Source organism: Periplaneta americana, chromosome 5 (assembly GCF_040183065.1).
Source record: "Periplaneta americana isolate PAMFEO1 chromosome 5, P.americana_PAMFEO1_priV1, whole genome shotgun sequence".
Classification (NCBI taxonomy): Eukaryota; Metazoa; Arthropoda; class Insecta; order Blattodea; family Blattidae; genus Periplaneta; species Periplaneta americana.
Window position 1 is genome coordinate 55,756,199 of NC_091121.1, and position 17,765 is coordinate 55,773,963.

A 17,765-nucleotide genomic window follows, 5' to 3' on the forward strand; every position below is an offset into this window, starting at 1 on the left:
CTGTAAGATGGAAAGGACAGCTTCGATATCATTGGACCCAATAATGGGAGCGTGTTTTGCTATAATTATTCTAACAACACGCAACAATATCTAAGAGGGTAGACATGAAAATTACATCTATTTTGAAGAAAATACGGGAGACTAAGGAATCGACAAAATTTCCCATATAAAATATACAAATTATTCTGTTCAGTTACTAAAAAGAACTTTATTCTGGAGTTTGGCAGCTAGACTTAAATTAAGAGTATTTTGAGGCAGATTTTGTCTCGCGTGATAGTTGAAGTCGACTGCAGTTTGCAGCACTGATTTGATTAGATGTGTTGTGCTTCTTTTTCGAACATCTGTCCAATTATTTTTTCATGAGATGAAATACCTTTTTTGTATGAGCATTAGGTACTACTAGGCATGCTTAGAACAAAACTTGCCAGTTTTTCCAAGTTTTTAACATTAACATGATTTGATTTTAAACAGGTGAGCGCTAAAATCCATTTTTGGCAAGTATTACCTTCAGCAAAGACTGTACATTTTAATGCATCTCCTGAACAACAAAATTTATCATCTAGGCTAAACAATCTTCATTCACAGCAAAATGTTTAGAATAAAAAGTTTTACATGATGCAAAAATATGGGAGAAAAATGCTCGAAAGGAAGAAAAATACGGGAGTCGGGAGTCTGTTAAAAATAAGGGGCAAATACGGGAGGGTTGGCAATCCTAACTACATCTATATCGTAATATCGCGTCGCGGACTGGTGTTCACAATTCCGCGACTTGAATAGCTGGTTTGTGTCGATTAGGAAACTTAAAATGAAACAATGCCTGCCTTCTCTATTTTTGAAGTAGAAGAAATCAACATATCACAACTAATTTATATGCGAATGACATCTTCGCAATTTGATCTCCTGCATATCATTGGGCCTCAAATACAAAAACGTTCAATGCGGGAGGCATCCAGCAGAGTGTCTAAGCGTAACTTTGAGCTTAGGTTTACCTAATAGTTGGTATCTCTCTTTAAGAACTTGGCTCTCTCTTTACGTCATCTCTTTACGATTTTCGTATTGTAACTCCACAATGTCCATTAGGCCTATTATTTTAGAAACAAGTCCTGTAATCTGGGATAAATTAAAAAGCACCTCATTACCTAAGTGGAAACTCTCTACGGGCAATTTCACGAAGGTGGAAGAAGGATATTGGAAAAAAGTAAATTTTCCAAACTTTATGGGAGCCATGGATGGAAAACATTGTGTATTTTAGATAAATAAACCGTAATATAAAGGGTGAACCGTAAATAATATCATTAATTTCAGAGGGTTATTCTTTGAGATATTTCAAACAAAAAAATTAATACCTTTAATTATTGTTTTCCTTTTGCTTCCTTTTCGAGATAAAAACTGTTTTATATGAAACATTTCTTATCGTCTTTTGGAAAAACCATTGATTTAATTACCAATATGTTCAGTCCATTTGAGAGAGCACTGTATTATGATAATAGATACGCAGAAATTTGATCTAACAAATGTAACGTTTTAAAATTCATTTTCAGAACGAAAATGTACAATTGTTCAGATGAAATTTCTGCATATTTAAACGACAAAAACTATTTTTTTTAATCATAATGCACTGCTCTCTTAAATTGACGAAGCATATTGGGAATTAAGTTAATTCAATGGCTTTTCCAAAATACGCCATGAAATATTTCACATAAAATAATTTTTTTTTTCTCGAAAATGAAGCAAAAGCGAGCAAAATTGTATTAAACTTTTTTGTTTCAAATATCTAAAGAATAGCCTCTTGAAATTAGTGACATTACTCAGGGTTCACTCTGTGTAATTCAGGATATCCTATCAACATCTCATCTGAAAAAATATTTAATTTTGTTGCAGACGACGCCATCATAAACAAAACACATATGCATTCCGGTAACGTCGCGTGGTAAAAGTTACCTCAATTTCAACTTTCGTCGCGTCGCGATCTGCGTCGTGACGTCATGGAATTCTGATTTCTTATTGGGCCATAATTTGTATAATGTCGCGTCGCTGTGTCGTATCGCGTGTGTCGCGTCATTGCAAAGGAAGCCGACCGGGGATATAGTGGAGGTGGAGCGGAGTGGAGCGACGCTCCGGCACTGTGTTCGAAGGTGGAGCGGAGCTCCGGCACTGATTTGAAATTTTAAAATCTGTTTTGACACCACAATACTTTCCCAGCTAACGATATCTTAGTTAATGTCAGAATATTTAGTGATTATATTTTCTGTGCTTCCTTTGGAAAATCGGAACAAGTTCGGAAGTAGAGGTTCGCGAGACCACTAGGAGCATAGACGGGGTGTGTGGTGAGAAATGGGGGAAGAATCAGTGACAAGACAACCACCAAACTAAACTTTAGTGCGCCTGCGCGAAATGATCATATTCCTAATTGACTTTCGTTTCGTATCGTATTTCGTTAGTTTTCGCGTCTTTGTACGATACAGGAGATTGTTATGGTGTTAGTTACCAAAATGTGTTGTGTTTGTTTCCCAGTTATTTTGCGAAGTAAATTTTAAACAGTTAATTTACTGCCAATAACGTGACTAAAAGACTGTTTGAAACTTTTTTTTTTATCTATTGCCCTTCAGTAAATATGGAACAAAATAAACATAGACAAAAAACATTAACTTCTTTCTTTTCTCGTGCCATTGCTGTTACTAGTGGACTTACAAAAGCTTCCTCTCCTCATATTGTTGATATCTCAAGCCCATCGCTTCTATTTCATGAACCTAGTTGGCCTAATTCAAGCAGAGATACAGTTACGATATGACTGCAAAGAATATTCAACGTCATAATATTCAAAATAGTGAAAGCCAAAAAGTTGGCCTGCAAAGTGAGTGGCCGAATGTATGGAATGAAGAAAATATGCGGTCAAGAAAAAAAAGAAGCTTATCCGTGGATTGATTGTAAGCAATGTAAGCTAGGCTGTAAAGTATGTCATGAAGTAACTACATTAGGTGCATTAGAAAAAGTGTATTTCTGTATCTAATGAATGGCGCTCATATTCAGTAAATTACTACGGATCGAACAGATCAGATCAGCTTAAGTCACTACGAAAAAAAAATCATTGAACATAAGAAATCCAAAGCTCATAATATAGCACAAAAAATTAATGATACGTCTGAAAAGCAATCAATTGAAAATCTTGGCGAATAAATGAATGCAGCCCACCGTGAAGCAACAAAAGCGAAATTTATATCAGCTTATTACATTGCGCAGAATGATCACCCTTACAGTGACCATTTCGGTTTACTTGAGCTTCAGTACTGATTGGTGTTGCCTTGCATTCTCCTTACAGTCTTACTTTATGGCATTTCTTTCTTCGTCTTATTATTTTTTTTTGCATCCAAACCTTCCCCCTTCCCCAAAGATTAAAAAACATAAAGAGCTCCGGCACTGTAAAGTTTGGGACTGCAACCCTGAAGCCGACGGACATTTCCATTGTCGCTAAATCAATGACTTGCCGTTAACGTGGAATTCGAACCTCTATACTGATGATTGCATATGAAATGTGATCTGGGGTATTACTAAATTCCAGATAAGAAAATTTTTCATGTACAAAAAAGGGTGAAGTTTTACTACCGTCCATACCATCATACTAAATCATGTGTTCTTCTATTGGCTAGAATTTAGTTCGCAATTATTCCCTATCGAGATGTTGATTGTTACTGATCATTTAGACAGAAACAGAAGTGAAATATGATTCAATCATGAACTGAGATTCATGGTACGTTCAGAATGCAGATATGAGTTAGACCTATGACAAATCCATTCTCACAAATTTAATGTGAACTGTCTAAAGTAGGCGTGCTTTCTTTAGGCCGTAGTCCTACTGTTGCATTTCATGCAAATAGAGCCTGTGTCATAACCTAACATAACCTACACCATTTCGCAAGTAATGCCGAGACTTGTCTCATTCTTTTGTAACCCTAAAAAGATAGCTCTCCTGTAGGCTACGTACCTTATGATATAAACATTATTTTACAGAACATAATAAGTATATTTGCCACCGTGGAGATAGGAGTCTATGCTGTAGCGTGGTGGACTCTGTATGTGCAGCATTAAGGCGACTGAGTAATACAATTTTATTTTCATACAATTATCAAATGTTTGTTTATTTACCTCCACATCGTTCTTGTGTGAAAAAAATCGTAGGTACTAATCATTAACAAGGTTTTATAAAAATGCATTACTTTATAAGTGTACAGAATACAATGCCTGTTTTCATAGTAATACCGGCAACTAAAACTAAGTTCGTAATTCCTATATTGCCTGACTTTCCCGAACGCACGTGAAGAGTTCGCCGCTGCAGTAAGATGACAAATGACGTTACGTATCATAATATCACAGAAGCGTAATACATTTGGCATCAGATTTTATCTCAGTACTTTTCTTATCTGGAATTCAGTATACATCCTCCGTCTGAATTACGTCATTACATTACTTCGCGTCAGGAGAAAATGCATCTGAAGGTCAAATAAAAGCTCTTCTGCCGTCTCTCCGCGAATTTTAAAATTTTGCACGTCTTGAATCAGCATAGGTTACGCTGTGTAAAGGAAAACATAAGTCTTCTACAGAGTGCACAATTAACACACTACGTACGAGACAGTGTTGCTTCCAATACCGAAGAAAAATAATGCCAAGAAATGTAACGAGTTCAGGACTATCAGTCTGATATCACACTCGGCGAAAATTCTTCTGCGAATACTTAATCGACGTTTATATTCTAAAATGGAAGAAGAGTTGTAAAAAGAGCGTTAGGCTTCAGGAAGGAAAAAGTCCAATTGCATCTCTAGTACTTTTCCTAGAGATGCAATTGGACTGCTACGAACAATTGGCAAAAGATACCTAGAGAAGAATAAGGAAGTGTATATAGGGTGATTCACGAGGAAAGGTAAAAAATTTAGGATGTGAATTCTGAAGTCATTCTGAGTCAAAAAGTTCATATGAATATAGGTCCGTTTTAGAACGCTTACGGAGATATGGCTCTTTGTTTTCACAAAAACTTCTAAGATTCCATTTTACTAACTCGCATTTAGAGACAGATAACGAACAAATTTAAAGTTTATATTCATTTATACATACATACCTAATATTCTAGATGTCGGGGTCGATGTTTTCGCACATTTTCAAAGGTACTTTCTTCTGCTTCAATGCATTGTTGCGCTTGGGCGTGAAACGCGCTCATCGCTCGGGAGAGTTGCACGTAACTGTTCTCTATGCCGCATCTAAAATAGGTCGATTAGCGCCTCTCTCGTTTCCCCCCTTCCTTTGCTATACCAAGTCTTTCATCCCACCCCATAGACAGTAAGTACTCTTCGATATGGTACCCTTAGGTTCGGAAAGCGTCGTTCATATTCAGTGACGGCACGCAAGGAATTTCCATCACACAAACTATAAACATACACAATATCGGCGTATTGTGTAGTCGAAAATTTATAAGGCATCTTGAAAAACACAACTTAACACTTCCGATAACTGCACCTGTATAAATACTGCACTGTAGGTAGCTGACTGGACTGCTCTGAATTGATGATAGTGTAGGCTATATTTGTGTTATCTGCGGGTTCTGTGTCATTACATTACACAAGGACAGGCGATTGGACATTTGTAATGCCCCACCACCCGGTTTCTTCCTCTTATCTACATCGTTCACAATGCAGATTCCAATGTTACGTCATTCATTGCGATCTTGACCTTGTCTCACGCCTCGTCTCACGTCAGCAGCATATGGTAACGTCTGATTCACATTGGGGCGAGACGTTTTACCAAAAAAATGCATCTAGCTCCGCCATCGTTCGAAAACGGACCAATGTTCATATGAACTTTTTCACTCAAAATGGTCTAAGATATCGTATCCTAAATTTTTTATCGTGAATCACCCTGTATAGTATTCGTGGACCTACAAAAGGCGTTTGTCAGAGTGGATTGGAATAAACTGGTGGGGATCCTAAAGAAACTTGGTGTGGATTGGAAAGAGAGGAGGCTGTTCAGTAACCTTTATATGAAACGAGTCAAAGACAGGATAGGAGAATAAATGTCTGAAGGAAGTGAAATATGGAGAGGAGTACGACAAGGATGCCCTTTTATACCTACTTTGTTCAACATCTACTTGGAGGATTTAGTGAAGAACTGTTTTCTGAATATGGGAGGAGTGATGGTAGGAGGAAGAAGAATAAAGTGTGTAAGATTTGGTGATATGACGTTGTTAGCAGAAGAGATGATACTAAGGGATATGCTACTGGAGCTAAATGACAGCTGTGAGCAGTATGGAATGAAGATAAATGCCAACAAGACGAAGACCATTGTCATAGGAAGAAAAGTAAAAAAGGTAAAAGTTCTAAATGAGGCAGTAGAGCAAGCGGACAGCTTCAAATACTTGGGGTGTAGGAAGCAGTAACATGAGCTGCTGCCAAGAAGTCAAAAGAAGATCAGCAATGGCAGAGGAAGCTTTTAATAGAAAAAGGAGCATCTTTTGCGGACTTCTGAAGAAAGAACTGAGGAAGAGACAAGTGAAGTGCTTTGTGTGGAGTATAACATTGTATGGGACAGAAACATGTACATTACGACGAAGTGAAGAGAAACGAATAGATGCATTTGTGGATATGGAGAAAGATGGAGCGTGTGAAATGGACAGACAGAATAAAAAATGAAACTGTGTTGGGAAGGGTGGGTGAAGAAAGAATGATGCTGAAACTGATCAGAAAGAGGAAAATAAATTGGCTGGGTCACTTGTTGAGAAGAAACTGCCTTCTGAAGGATGCACTGGAAAGAATGGTGAATGGGAGAAGAGTTCGGGCAGAAGAATACCGTATTTGCTCGCGTAATTTGCGCACTTTTTAATTAACTTTGGCCACTGAAAAATTGGGGTGCGTAAAATATGCGGATTTTTCAAATAAGAGGTCCTGTTCTGAGTTATCTCAATTTTCTATACCGGTAACTTGTCTCTACCAAGGACAAGCATTGTTAAAGTAGCGGGTCTTTGGGGTTTCTTTCTGAAGCAGGTACTTCAGTTGCTGGTGAATGACCTACGATGGACTGTAGGGAAGGAAAATCCCTGAAAAAAAATATGTACGTAATCCCTACTACACTGAAAAAAATATGTACTGGTACGTAAAATGTGTGCGCAAAATACACGGAGCAAAAATAAAGTTCAAAATAATCCCTTAAAAATTAGGGTGCGCAAAATACGCGGGGGCGCAAATTACGTGAGCAAATACATGAGATGAGAGACGACATTAAGATATATGGGTCATATGAAGAGACAAAGAGGAAGGGAGAAAATAGGAAGTCGCTGCTAACATCTAGCTCGCTCTAAAAAATAACAAAATGTTCATATTCGTAAAAATTTTGTTTACTCGTGCGAAAATATGAAAAGAATTTTGAAGGGTAATTCCGTTATGTTTCGTACATAGTATGGAGTTTTCCTTTCAACAGTCTCTCAAACGGATGCACTCAGCAATTCCTTTTCCTTTCCTTTCCTTTCCTGTGGCAAATCACAAGTGCACATACTGTAACAATGTCCACCAAATCCATGTTTGACAATCCTCTACTCTCTGCAAATGCTGTCACGAAATGAGAGCTAGAATGACTATGAAAGTTCGTTCGTGTTCGCTCTTTCATATATTTTGAAGAGCCAACGACAAAAAAGTCCGGAGCTGTTTGCAGAGGTAACCCACTACCAGTCATGTCGTCTTGTCGTAACAGTGTGCACATCTCTGTATGTTCTAAAGGGCCTGGTGCGAAAAAGTAAACAATCGTCTGACTGTCTTACGTATGCAGTAGCCATTAGATCTGCAAACAATTACCCATAGAAAGTTGATTCCAAGCAGTTTTTGCCAGTTGAATATAAAACTTTTCCAGCTTACGGAATTTGGGATAGATGCTGGGTCCTTACCTGTTGCATAGTGTTGATCTAAAAGAGGGAGGGTTCAATGGGGCATTGCTTAGAAGCAGTATGGATTGAACTTTTCTCATTGCTGTTAATGAATAAGGAATTCACAACGTTTCAAAGATAACATTGACACCCCACTTTTTTAACTTAAATACAAATATAGAATCAATCTTCAAACCACTGTGAATTTCCTATTCTTTAATATCAATAGAAAACGTCAAATCTATATCTCTCTATACAGCAACTTGCAGAAATATAATTGGAATTTGTAGCCACAATCAATATCAACATAGATAACCAATATAGTACAATATATATATATATATATATATATATATATATATATATATAAATTCAATCATAAGACATATCTCTTTGCAAATGTTTCAGATCACGTATTTTATTATATCTGATGATGCCAAATAAGGCGAAAACGTTAATATATATTTAATACCTTCATAGCAAATAAACATTTGCAAAGATATATGTCTTATGATTGAACTTATATATATTTTGTACTATATTACTAGACTTATCTGAACATAAAAATGAACTGCAAAATAGATAACCAACTCGGGAATTGTTCGGAAATTCGTCAGTTACAAAATACTAGTGGACTTGAGCGTTGTGTAAGCTTACTAGTTTCTTTCTTCATTCACCAGGCTTTGGATAATGAAGAACAACACCTCGAAACTAATCAGCTAGGTAATTTCCTAAAAATTAACACTGTAAAAAAATTGAAAAGTTAATCATTGCTACTTGTTTTATTCAATATGTGAATCTGATAATGTATCTAACCTGTGGTAAGTTTCCTGTAGTTTTTATTTTTCTTTATTATTTCCAATTGAATGAATGAATGAATGAATGAATGAATGAATGAATGAATGAATCAATATGTTTGTCATTAAACAAAACTTTTTTGAAGAGGCGTCACTTCACATTATTAGTACATACCATGCCGTCTCCCAGTTTTACAATACAAGTCATTTAGAGCGTTTCTTATTTTTAATTTATTATTGCAATTCTTCCACTAGTCTTTTCTTATCCTTCATCAATTCTTCCACTAATCTTACTCCTCACTCATTATTATACCCAAAATACTATACTTCTAATTCTTGACCCCCCTCCTGTATGACAGATTTCCCCTCACTTCACATCTCTAACTATTTGCACTTTTCATTGCTAACTTTTTCCATTGCTACTTTATTTTAGATCTTAGTTTTTTTTCTCTCGATTTATTTCCCCTCCTCACCATTTCCTTACGTCATACTGCTTTTTCACCTAGTTTTCCCCTCTTCCTTCATCACTGCTTCCTGAACTATCACCTACTTGCATTATTCTACTTCTCGTCAGCCTCAATTTAGATCGTAATTCCTTCATCTGCTTCGGAATTGCTCCCATCTGATATAATATTTCCAATTATTAAACTACTTTATGAATAACTATGAAGAATGCTGTGGTGAGGATAGCAAATTTCAGGGTATAATGATACCGTAACAATATTATCAGCATTTCTATTGAATTTTTTAAACTTAATATCTACCAAAAATTCGAATGAGAAATTTAGAGAGGTATTCTTTGGTTAATTTCTTCATTCTCTTCATGTAACAGCCATATTGAAGAGCAGAGAGTAACTACTAGTAGATGCTTCACTGTGCTTTTCTCGCCTGCTTCAGTCTGTTGAGCATAGAACTTCAGCATTACTGACTTGTATTTAAATTACAAAATATAAAGAGGAGATTGAAAAGAAATAAATTGAAAACGTACACATGTTTATTTAAAAAACATATTTACACTGATATGGCGAAAATTAACTACAATTATTCATCAGTTTACTTTCTTCTTCTTCTTCTTCTTCTTCTTCTTCTGTGTTGTCTTCTTGAAACAAAAAAAAAAGAGTGTGAACAACTTCCTGACTGCCAGGAAGAACAAGAGAATGATTGCGGCTATGAAAGCAATCACATCTAGCAGCAGATATTGACACCAAGTCAGATCTACAGCTGCAGACCTTAGCTGGGGAGCCCCTTTGTGTCTGAGGACATAATCGATCCAGAAGATAGCAGTATCGAGAGCAGAGAGAGGTCTGTCCCTGAATATTCGTGCTGTGTACCGTGCCTTCTCCATGTAGCTGCAACACTTTACATCATATTTCAATCTACCTATTTCATATAACATGACTCAATATTTCACAATAAGACTAGAATCAAGTGTCATACATTGCTACATTTTCTGTTACACTGTAGTGGCGCAGTGGTAGAGGTGCTGGCCTTCTGTGTCCCTGTCGATGGCATTTAAGTATGCTTAAATGCGACAGGCTCAAGTCAGTAGATTTACTGGTATGTAAAAGAACTCCTTGGAGACAAAATTCTGGCACATCAGTGGCGCTGATATAACCTCTGGAGTTGCGAGCATCATTAAATAAAATCGAATTTAAATTAAATAGTTCTGTTATAATAGATCTGTTGCTGATATCTTTGTATAGAAAAGTTATGAAGAAAATGCTGAAGACAAAAGTATTTTTTTAATACAAACAATAATTTACAGAAATGTTCGTGACTTATTTACAACATTGCATCTATGATTAAGAAGACTGGTAATAAACTGCCTGTATTTACAGTTCTGAAAGCAGTCCGATAATGATTTAATTTGATGCCACAGGACATACGTGGACAGAAATTGAGAGCCTATGTGTGAGAGGAATGCATCCCCAAATGCAGGTATTTAGGTTCAGTTAAACATAATACAGGAACAGTTAACAGTGATGTATGTTGATGTGTACGGCAAAAACAAATGTTTGTGTAGCAGGGGCGATTCTACAATAAGAACTGCAGAGCTGCAGAACCGCCATTTAAATGGACCTGTAAAATTAAAAATGTAAAACGTGCTTTTATGTAGTCTAGTTCATTGTTTCATTTATTTTTCCAATTCATTCTCCTTCGATTCGAGATATTATTGTCTGTAGGAGCCTTGAACTGGTGGAGAATTTTAGCTGTAGTGTACTTTTCGGATCTGTGATCGGCAGTTCCTGGAGCTCAACGTAGGGTAGTCGGCAGCAGAAAACTGGTTTTCTTCACCGTCCCATAAGACTGCATTGGAGCTGCAACTGAAGCAGATCTGTTCGAATATATAAAAGAACCGCCAACACCCTCATCTCTTTATGACCTGCGTTAGAACACATAGGCTCCTGGACTACTGTATATCATTACAGTTCCAGTGTGTTATAGTACTGTGGGTGGTGTGATGTGATTAGTCAGTATGTCTAAGGAAATATTTTATATTAAAAATGAATGAAATGAAAACCTAATCGACCAACCCTTTTCGAAATTAAAAGAGAAATTGCACGTTAACTTAAGAAATTAGGACGTCCTACACCAAATTTAAATTTGGAAATTTCTGGAAAAAGTCGAGGAAGTCATGTAGCCTACTAGTCATTTTAATGATGAAATGTGTAATTAAAACGATTGGCTTTTGCTGCGCTCATGAAAACGCTTTCTCCCCCACTCGTGTATTCTGTTCAGAGGAGAAAATACATGAACAAAGACCGTAGTGAAGGATTTAGTTAATTTGACTTAAAAACTAGAAAAGCATGACAATTCGAAAACTCATTTCAAGTCAAACAGATTTGTCACTGTTAACAATATTAAAATATTCTAACACAGCTTGATTCTGCGTGTTGGATTAACATTCAGAAACAAGAAGGAAATGTTTCTAAAAAGAGATGCAGTCTATCTAAAATAATTAACTGTGTGAAATTCTGTGCCGCATTTGAATTAGCGATGCGAGGACTTGCCGAATCAGAAGATTCAACAAACCGCGGTATATTTCGGGGTTTGATTATTTTACTCCACATTTAGATCAAACTTCCAAAGATCATTTATAGGGCTCGTCACAATTGAAAGGAACTACGAAAACAATTCAAAATTAATTGCTGGATAGCAATAAAATTATTGGAAATTTCTCTTCATTGCCATCAAAACATGACGCTGGAAGTTTGATGCAAACTATCTTAATGGAATTTAGGCTTAACAGAAATTCAGTCATAATTGAACAATATGAATTAATTGTGCTGGTTAATGGCGGGGCTAACGTAATGAGTGGGAAACATGGAGAATTTGTATTGTGTCCCACAGCTCATTTCTTGCCAAGGAATTAAATTTAATAATGCAACAAACATGTTCACAAACTAGTCAAGTTACGATACTTTATTGAAAATCCGTAGGAACTCCCAGCTCTCTGTTTTATAATTCCGTCTGCCGGTATGGGTGTAGGCTAGAAAAGTTGACATAAAGAAATTCGGCAGGAGTTAAAAGCGTTCGAACGATAGAAAGTTCCTGATGGTTGTTCATTCAGGTATCAATGTGTGGGGTACATCTCAACTACGTAACTAGTTGTGCCAGGTGGGAGAGGTGTAGCGCACGTAGTGGGTAGGGCGCGCGGGTCATTAGAGTATAATTTCGGGTGCACAGTCAACTTTGAGAAGGCGCTGTAATTACACGTGTTGTCCGATTTAGATGCAATAAACAGCATGTGTTTGCTAAATACACTATTTTTCATTCAGAACTGCCAATCATTATACCCGCGGGCCGCTACTGTTGTGTAGTTATTACAGTAGTAACTTCAGTAAATTATCAATAATTGGCTATATGTCAAGAAAGGTTATCATTTTGGCAGTTGTGTCTGCGAATATGACACAGTTTCAATATAACTGGTCATTCCTCTACTATAATAGATGAATTTAGTATATTTCACAGAATAGCAGTGTTGCGTACAAAAATATTCAGGCTGCAGTGTAAGCCTTCGGTTCCCTCTTCTGTACAAGAGAAACAAAAACAAATCTCCAAATATAAGGTTACTGATATCCGTATTTAGCAGAACATTTTCATACTGTATTTTGCAGGTTTGTTCAGCAGCCCGTATTTATTTTTGAAAAGATGTTAACTATTCCTATTTTTATGAAAAATTCCTGATCAAAAGGTTTTCAACAAATACATTTCAAAACGTAATTCTGAACTGCGAATAAAACTTATGTTTTTCGTCCATACGTTTTATTTAGAGACTGAGCTGACTTCAACAGTACCTTGAAAAATTCGCATCACTTTAACAAGTCAGCAATTTAGAAGTAATCCTTGATTGGTTTTCCAAAGAGAAAACAACAGTGACTTTAAACTTTGGGTTAGGCACTTTCGTTGGAACTAGATTAACACTTTTAGTGCTACAGTAGACAATCAGGCGCACTTTCATTTTTTTTAATCTGAAAATCAGCGTGAGTGAAACTGTGAACATACAATAGGAAATTATTCTTTCAAGTTTAGTGAAGGCCTCAGAATTTTTTCAGTATCTCTCAGCTAATACCTACATGGTGAGTGTAGGCTACTGGTTTTTCTAATTGCATGTGAAAATGTTTAAAGAAAGCAGATTGGCATTTTTCCTGCATGCTTCTATATACAATATTAGCAATAAAAGGAACGGTACTCTACCACTGTAATAATTGTACTGGTATTGAATTTGGAGTTAAATTTATTTTTAATTATTTTCTTTTGTAGTACAGATAATTATTTTGTAATTCCTACATAAAATAACAAGTAATGTGAAATTTGCACCTTAAAATGTCCATTTAAAAATCATAGCAAATTTAACAATATTAAAATATTTTTTACGCTCCTCTAAGAACACTTTGTAACTTTCATCCAACCTCTCAAATGGTCCAGAGACATCTCTGATATACGAGTATAAGAAGTATATTTTACACTTATTTCTTAGTCCTCTCCTACTTAAATGAGATAGTGGCCAATTCTTGTATCTTCATTCACAATAACTATTTCTTGTAAAACATATGGAAATTAAGAATATGGCTTGAATACAAAGGAAAAGTGAACATGAATGTCTGCTGCCACACACGATTTGACAGCAATAATGGTTTGTATCAGTCTGTCGAGCAGAGAAACTCAGCACTACTGTCTCAGATTTGAATTACAAAATACAAGAAAGCGATTAAAAAGAAGTAGAAATATATACACAAATTTATTACAAAACCTATTTAAACTAAAATGGTGAAAGTTAACTATAATTATTAATTAGTTTTCTTTCTTCTTCTTATGTGTTGTCTTCTTGGAACCAAAAATTAGTGTGAACAATTTCCTTACTGCCAGGAGAAACAAAAGAATGATTGCGGCAATGAAAGCAATCACATCTAGCAGAAAATATTGGTACCAAGTCAGGTCTACAGCTGCAGATCTTAGATGGGGAGCCCCTTTGTGTCTGAGGACATATTCGGTCCAGAAGATGGCAGTGTCGAGAGCAGAGAGAGGTCTGTCCCTGTAGATTTGCGCAGTGTGTCGTGCATTCTCCATGTAGCTGCAACATTTTACACCATGTTTAAAAGTATTTCTTACTGATATAACATGACTCCATATTTTGCAATGACACTAGAACCATGTATCAAACATTATGTCTGTTACATTGGAAGGTGATCCAGTTTACATCGTTTCTGTTCATGAGATCATGTGGTGTCATTAGAGTCAGTCGGCTTTAGTTAACTTTAGTCATTTGCTTTCATTATGTATTGGAATATGTTTCAATATTGCTGTAAATGTTTATGTTGGCTAACCAGTGTTTAGAAATAAATGTACGTGAAAAATGGAAATTTTCAATTGGGCACAAATTTAATTTTGATTTACATATAACATTTTACTTACTCATTGGAGACAGTATTATGATGCTACAGAAATGTATTATGAGCTTTTCTCGGAAATATATACACTTTTCCAGCATTTCTAGCACCGAAAAGGAGAAATCAGACGATTATTTAGTACTGGTAGCCCATCTACAGATGCCAGTGGTCCAGAATTTCTTGGAAACGTACAATGAAATGCATAAATATGTGTAAATACAGTATGAAACTGTCGAGTAGTTTTAAAATGAATCATTAATAACACTAGTCTGCAATGAAATTCCTGCCTTCAAAGTTTTAATGTTTTTAGGGTATTTTTAGCATGCTGAAATCAAATTCAAGGCCAAAAAGTTCCTATCACGTACCATTTTTTTGTTATTTTAATTTTTCTTATAATATATTACGATAATTTATAGCGTAATTATTTACACTGTAATACTTTAACATATGTAGGTTTAGTATGTTAGGATATGAAAACCAAATGTATTCAACATATTTTTAAGGTGTTTATATTGAAAACCAATGACACTGGATGTTTCTTAGCAGATAGGGGGTACAAGCACATATGGAAGTTAGGGCGAAATAACGTGCAGCCTTGTCATTATTTTTATTTGTGAAAGACAGAAATGTCAGCCGCTCCTTGGTGAGAGACTGAACTCAACTCGTCTAGTTTCTCTCACATTTCATTAGTCTGCGTTTCATCTGGAAACGAAGCGAAATCAGTTTGAAGCTTTGTGGAGTAGAATGTTGAAAATTTTTAGTCCAGTAAGAAAGTATTTACCATGTTGCATCGAGGATGTCTAAATAATCCAGACCACTTTTGTTATATAACTTATGTAGGATATACGTATTGCCTAAGCAGAGGTGTAATATTACAGATTTGGTGAAAAAGTCATACCATGCCTATTTTGGAATCAAACTTGGAGACCAAAGTAAAGCTTGGGCACCACACAAAGTGTGTAGAGTATGCACTGAAGAATTTCGTCATTTGATCAATTGGAGAAGACCTTGCTATCTTTTGGAGTACCTATGGTTTGGAGAGAGCAGTCGAACCATAGTAAAGACTGCTACTTCTGTTCGTGTGATGTGAAGGGGTACGATTCTAAACATAAAAATCAAATCGTGTATTCAGTTGTTCGGTCAGCCATTTTACTTGTGCCTAATGTACCAATCCCTGTGCGACCAGAAAATCTTAAACAAACATAATTCTATTGGTACTGACAACGTGAAATAGGCTTTAAATACTTTTTCCCCCGAAAATGATAATCTTGTATATTGCAGTAATGTGAAAGAATTTATGCTAAAACTTGGACTTCCAAACTATGACCTAAGTGAATGGAGACTGTTCATTGATGCTTCCAAGCGAAGTTTAAAGGATTTCCTCCTTCATAACGGAAACATTTTTGATTCAGTGCCCGTTGCCTATTCAGTGATCCTAAAAAAATCATACACAAATTTGCAACTGCTGTTGTTGCGACTAGACTATAAGAACACTAGTGGCAAGTTTGTGATGATTACAAAGTTCTTACTATATTCCTGGGTCAACAATTTGGTTTTACCAAATTTCCATGCATTCTTTGCCTGTGGGATAGTAGGGCACGAGTTGATTACTGGGCTATGAAAGACTGGTCATCTCGACAAAATTTGGAAATCGGTTGTAAGAATGTTGTGCGCCAAAGCCTTGTGAGTTCTTCTAAAGTTGTGCTGCCATCTCTCCACATCAAGCTTGGCTTAATGAAACAGCTTGTAAAAGCTTTAAATAAGGAAGGAAGCTGTTTTAAGTACATGTCTGGTGCAACATTTAAAAACAGTATGGACGAAAAGGAGAAATCAGCATGGATTTTTTTTTGTGAAGTTGTTTTAAAATTTCTTGGCAACAAGGATCCTAATTACCGAAACATTGTGGCTAACATGCTTGAAGCATACAAGGAATTTGGTTGTAACATGAGTAACAGGAGAACTTTCTCAACTAAGAAACAAATGGTGTAATTTTTTTGTGTGATACATTGTGCTAATTTATACATCCAATAGTGAAGTAAACAAGACAAAAAAAAAGCAAAAACATTCTAGTGACATGTATGAACAACCCTACACATAATTTCAGCAAGTTGTGTCTTTTAAATATTGTTTTTGAATTTGAAATAAAAAAGTGAAATGAAAAAGTTGGTGATGAAATTCACGTAATTATAAAATACATTTAAAGTGATTTTGCAAACAAACCTGACGTGATAGAAGCAAACGGATTGAAAATTTGGATTCAGCACATCGGCATTATATAAAATCACATTACTTAGTTTAGGCAACAAACACGAAGTTGAAATTCGCAGGCTAGTGTAATATGCATAGTAAGAGGGAACTTAAACAAGATGACAAATCAAAATTTTGAATCAGTTCATAGTCCTGGGCTTAGTGTATATGTATAATTATGAACAATATAAAGTAATGACCTTACAGTTTCAAAATTCTTATCGTATGTGTGACAGCTATTCATAAAATTTGATATTTCTGTCTGTAATAGAAGCTGATAGTAAGTGAAAAGTTACCGTTCTACATATGACTAGACTGAGGTGTAACGTTGCTGTTAAGCCAAGAATAAGTGATACTGGTATTGCAGTTGTTGTGTATACAATAAAGAATAGTTATTAAAGTCTCTTTAATATGAAGGAGAAGTTATTGGTAAGAACTGTTGTAAAGTTTTGAACATAACTTCATTTTTAATACCCAAAATATAGTGTGAAAACTTTGGGTATGTCACTGTATTTTAAATTTGCATTCCGAAAGAAATATATGATTAATTTAACTCATTTGTACATAGACACCGTTTACAGTCTCACTGGCTGTATTTAAGCATAATTATTCCTGCTGTAAGAGTAAAGCGACCTTTCATGCTGTTATTTTTCGAAAGATTAATGATATACTTTCGTGGGAATGACCTTTCTTCTTGTTTTTGTCCAAATACAAATTTATTTCTTCTTTTTCGTATACTATACAAATACTTATTAATTTTCATGTTTCATATTATTTATTTATTATTTTTTGTAGTTAGTGAACTTACTTGCATGTTGCATGTAAAAATGATTAGATCCTCCATAGAAAGTGGAAATGATTTGGGTGAGTCATGTATTGTCATTCGCACACTATCTCATATAACTTTTAACAAGATAAAAGTTACAAATTTGT

General features: G+C 35.6%; 2 protein-coding genes across 2 annotated transcripts in view; both read right to left on the reverse strand.

Annotated features, from left to right (window-relative positions):
• LOC138699630 (UDP-glycosyltransferase UGT5-like) overlaps window positions 1-17,765 on the reverse strand; it is a 57,472-nt gene that overhangs the window by 17,221 nt on the left and 22,486 nt on the right. The window lies entirely within an intron of this gene.
• Window positions 13,415-17,765, reverse strand: part of LOC138700414 (uncharacterized) — a 70,328-nt gene continuing 65,977 nt past the window's right edge. The window contains exon 10 of the mRNA XM_069827032.1: window positions 13,415-14,269. Coding sequence (XP_069683133.1) covers window positions 13,990-14,269 — 280 coding nt within the window. The 3' untranslated portion in view covers window positions 13,415-13,989. The remainder of the gene's footprint in view (window positions 14,270-17,765) is intronic.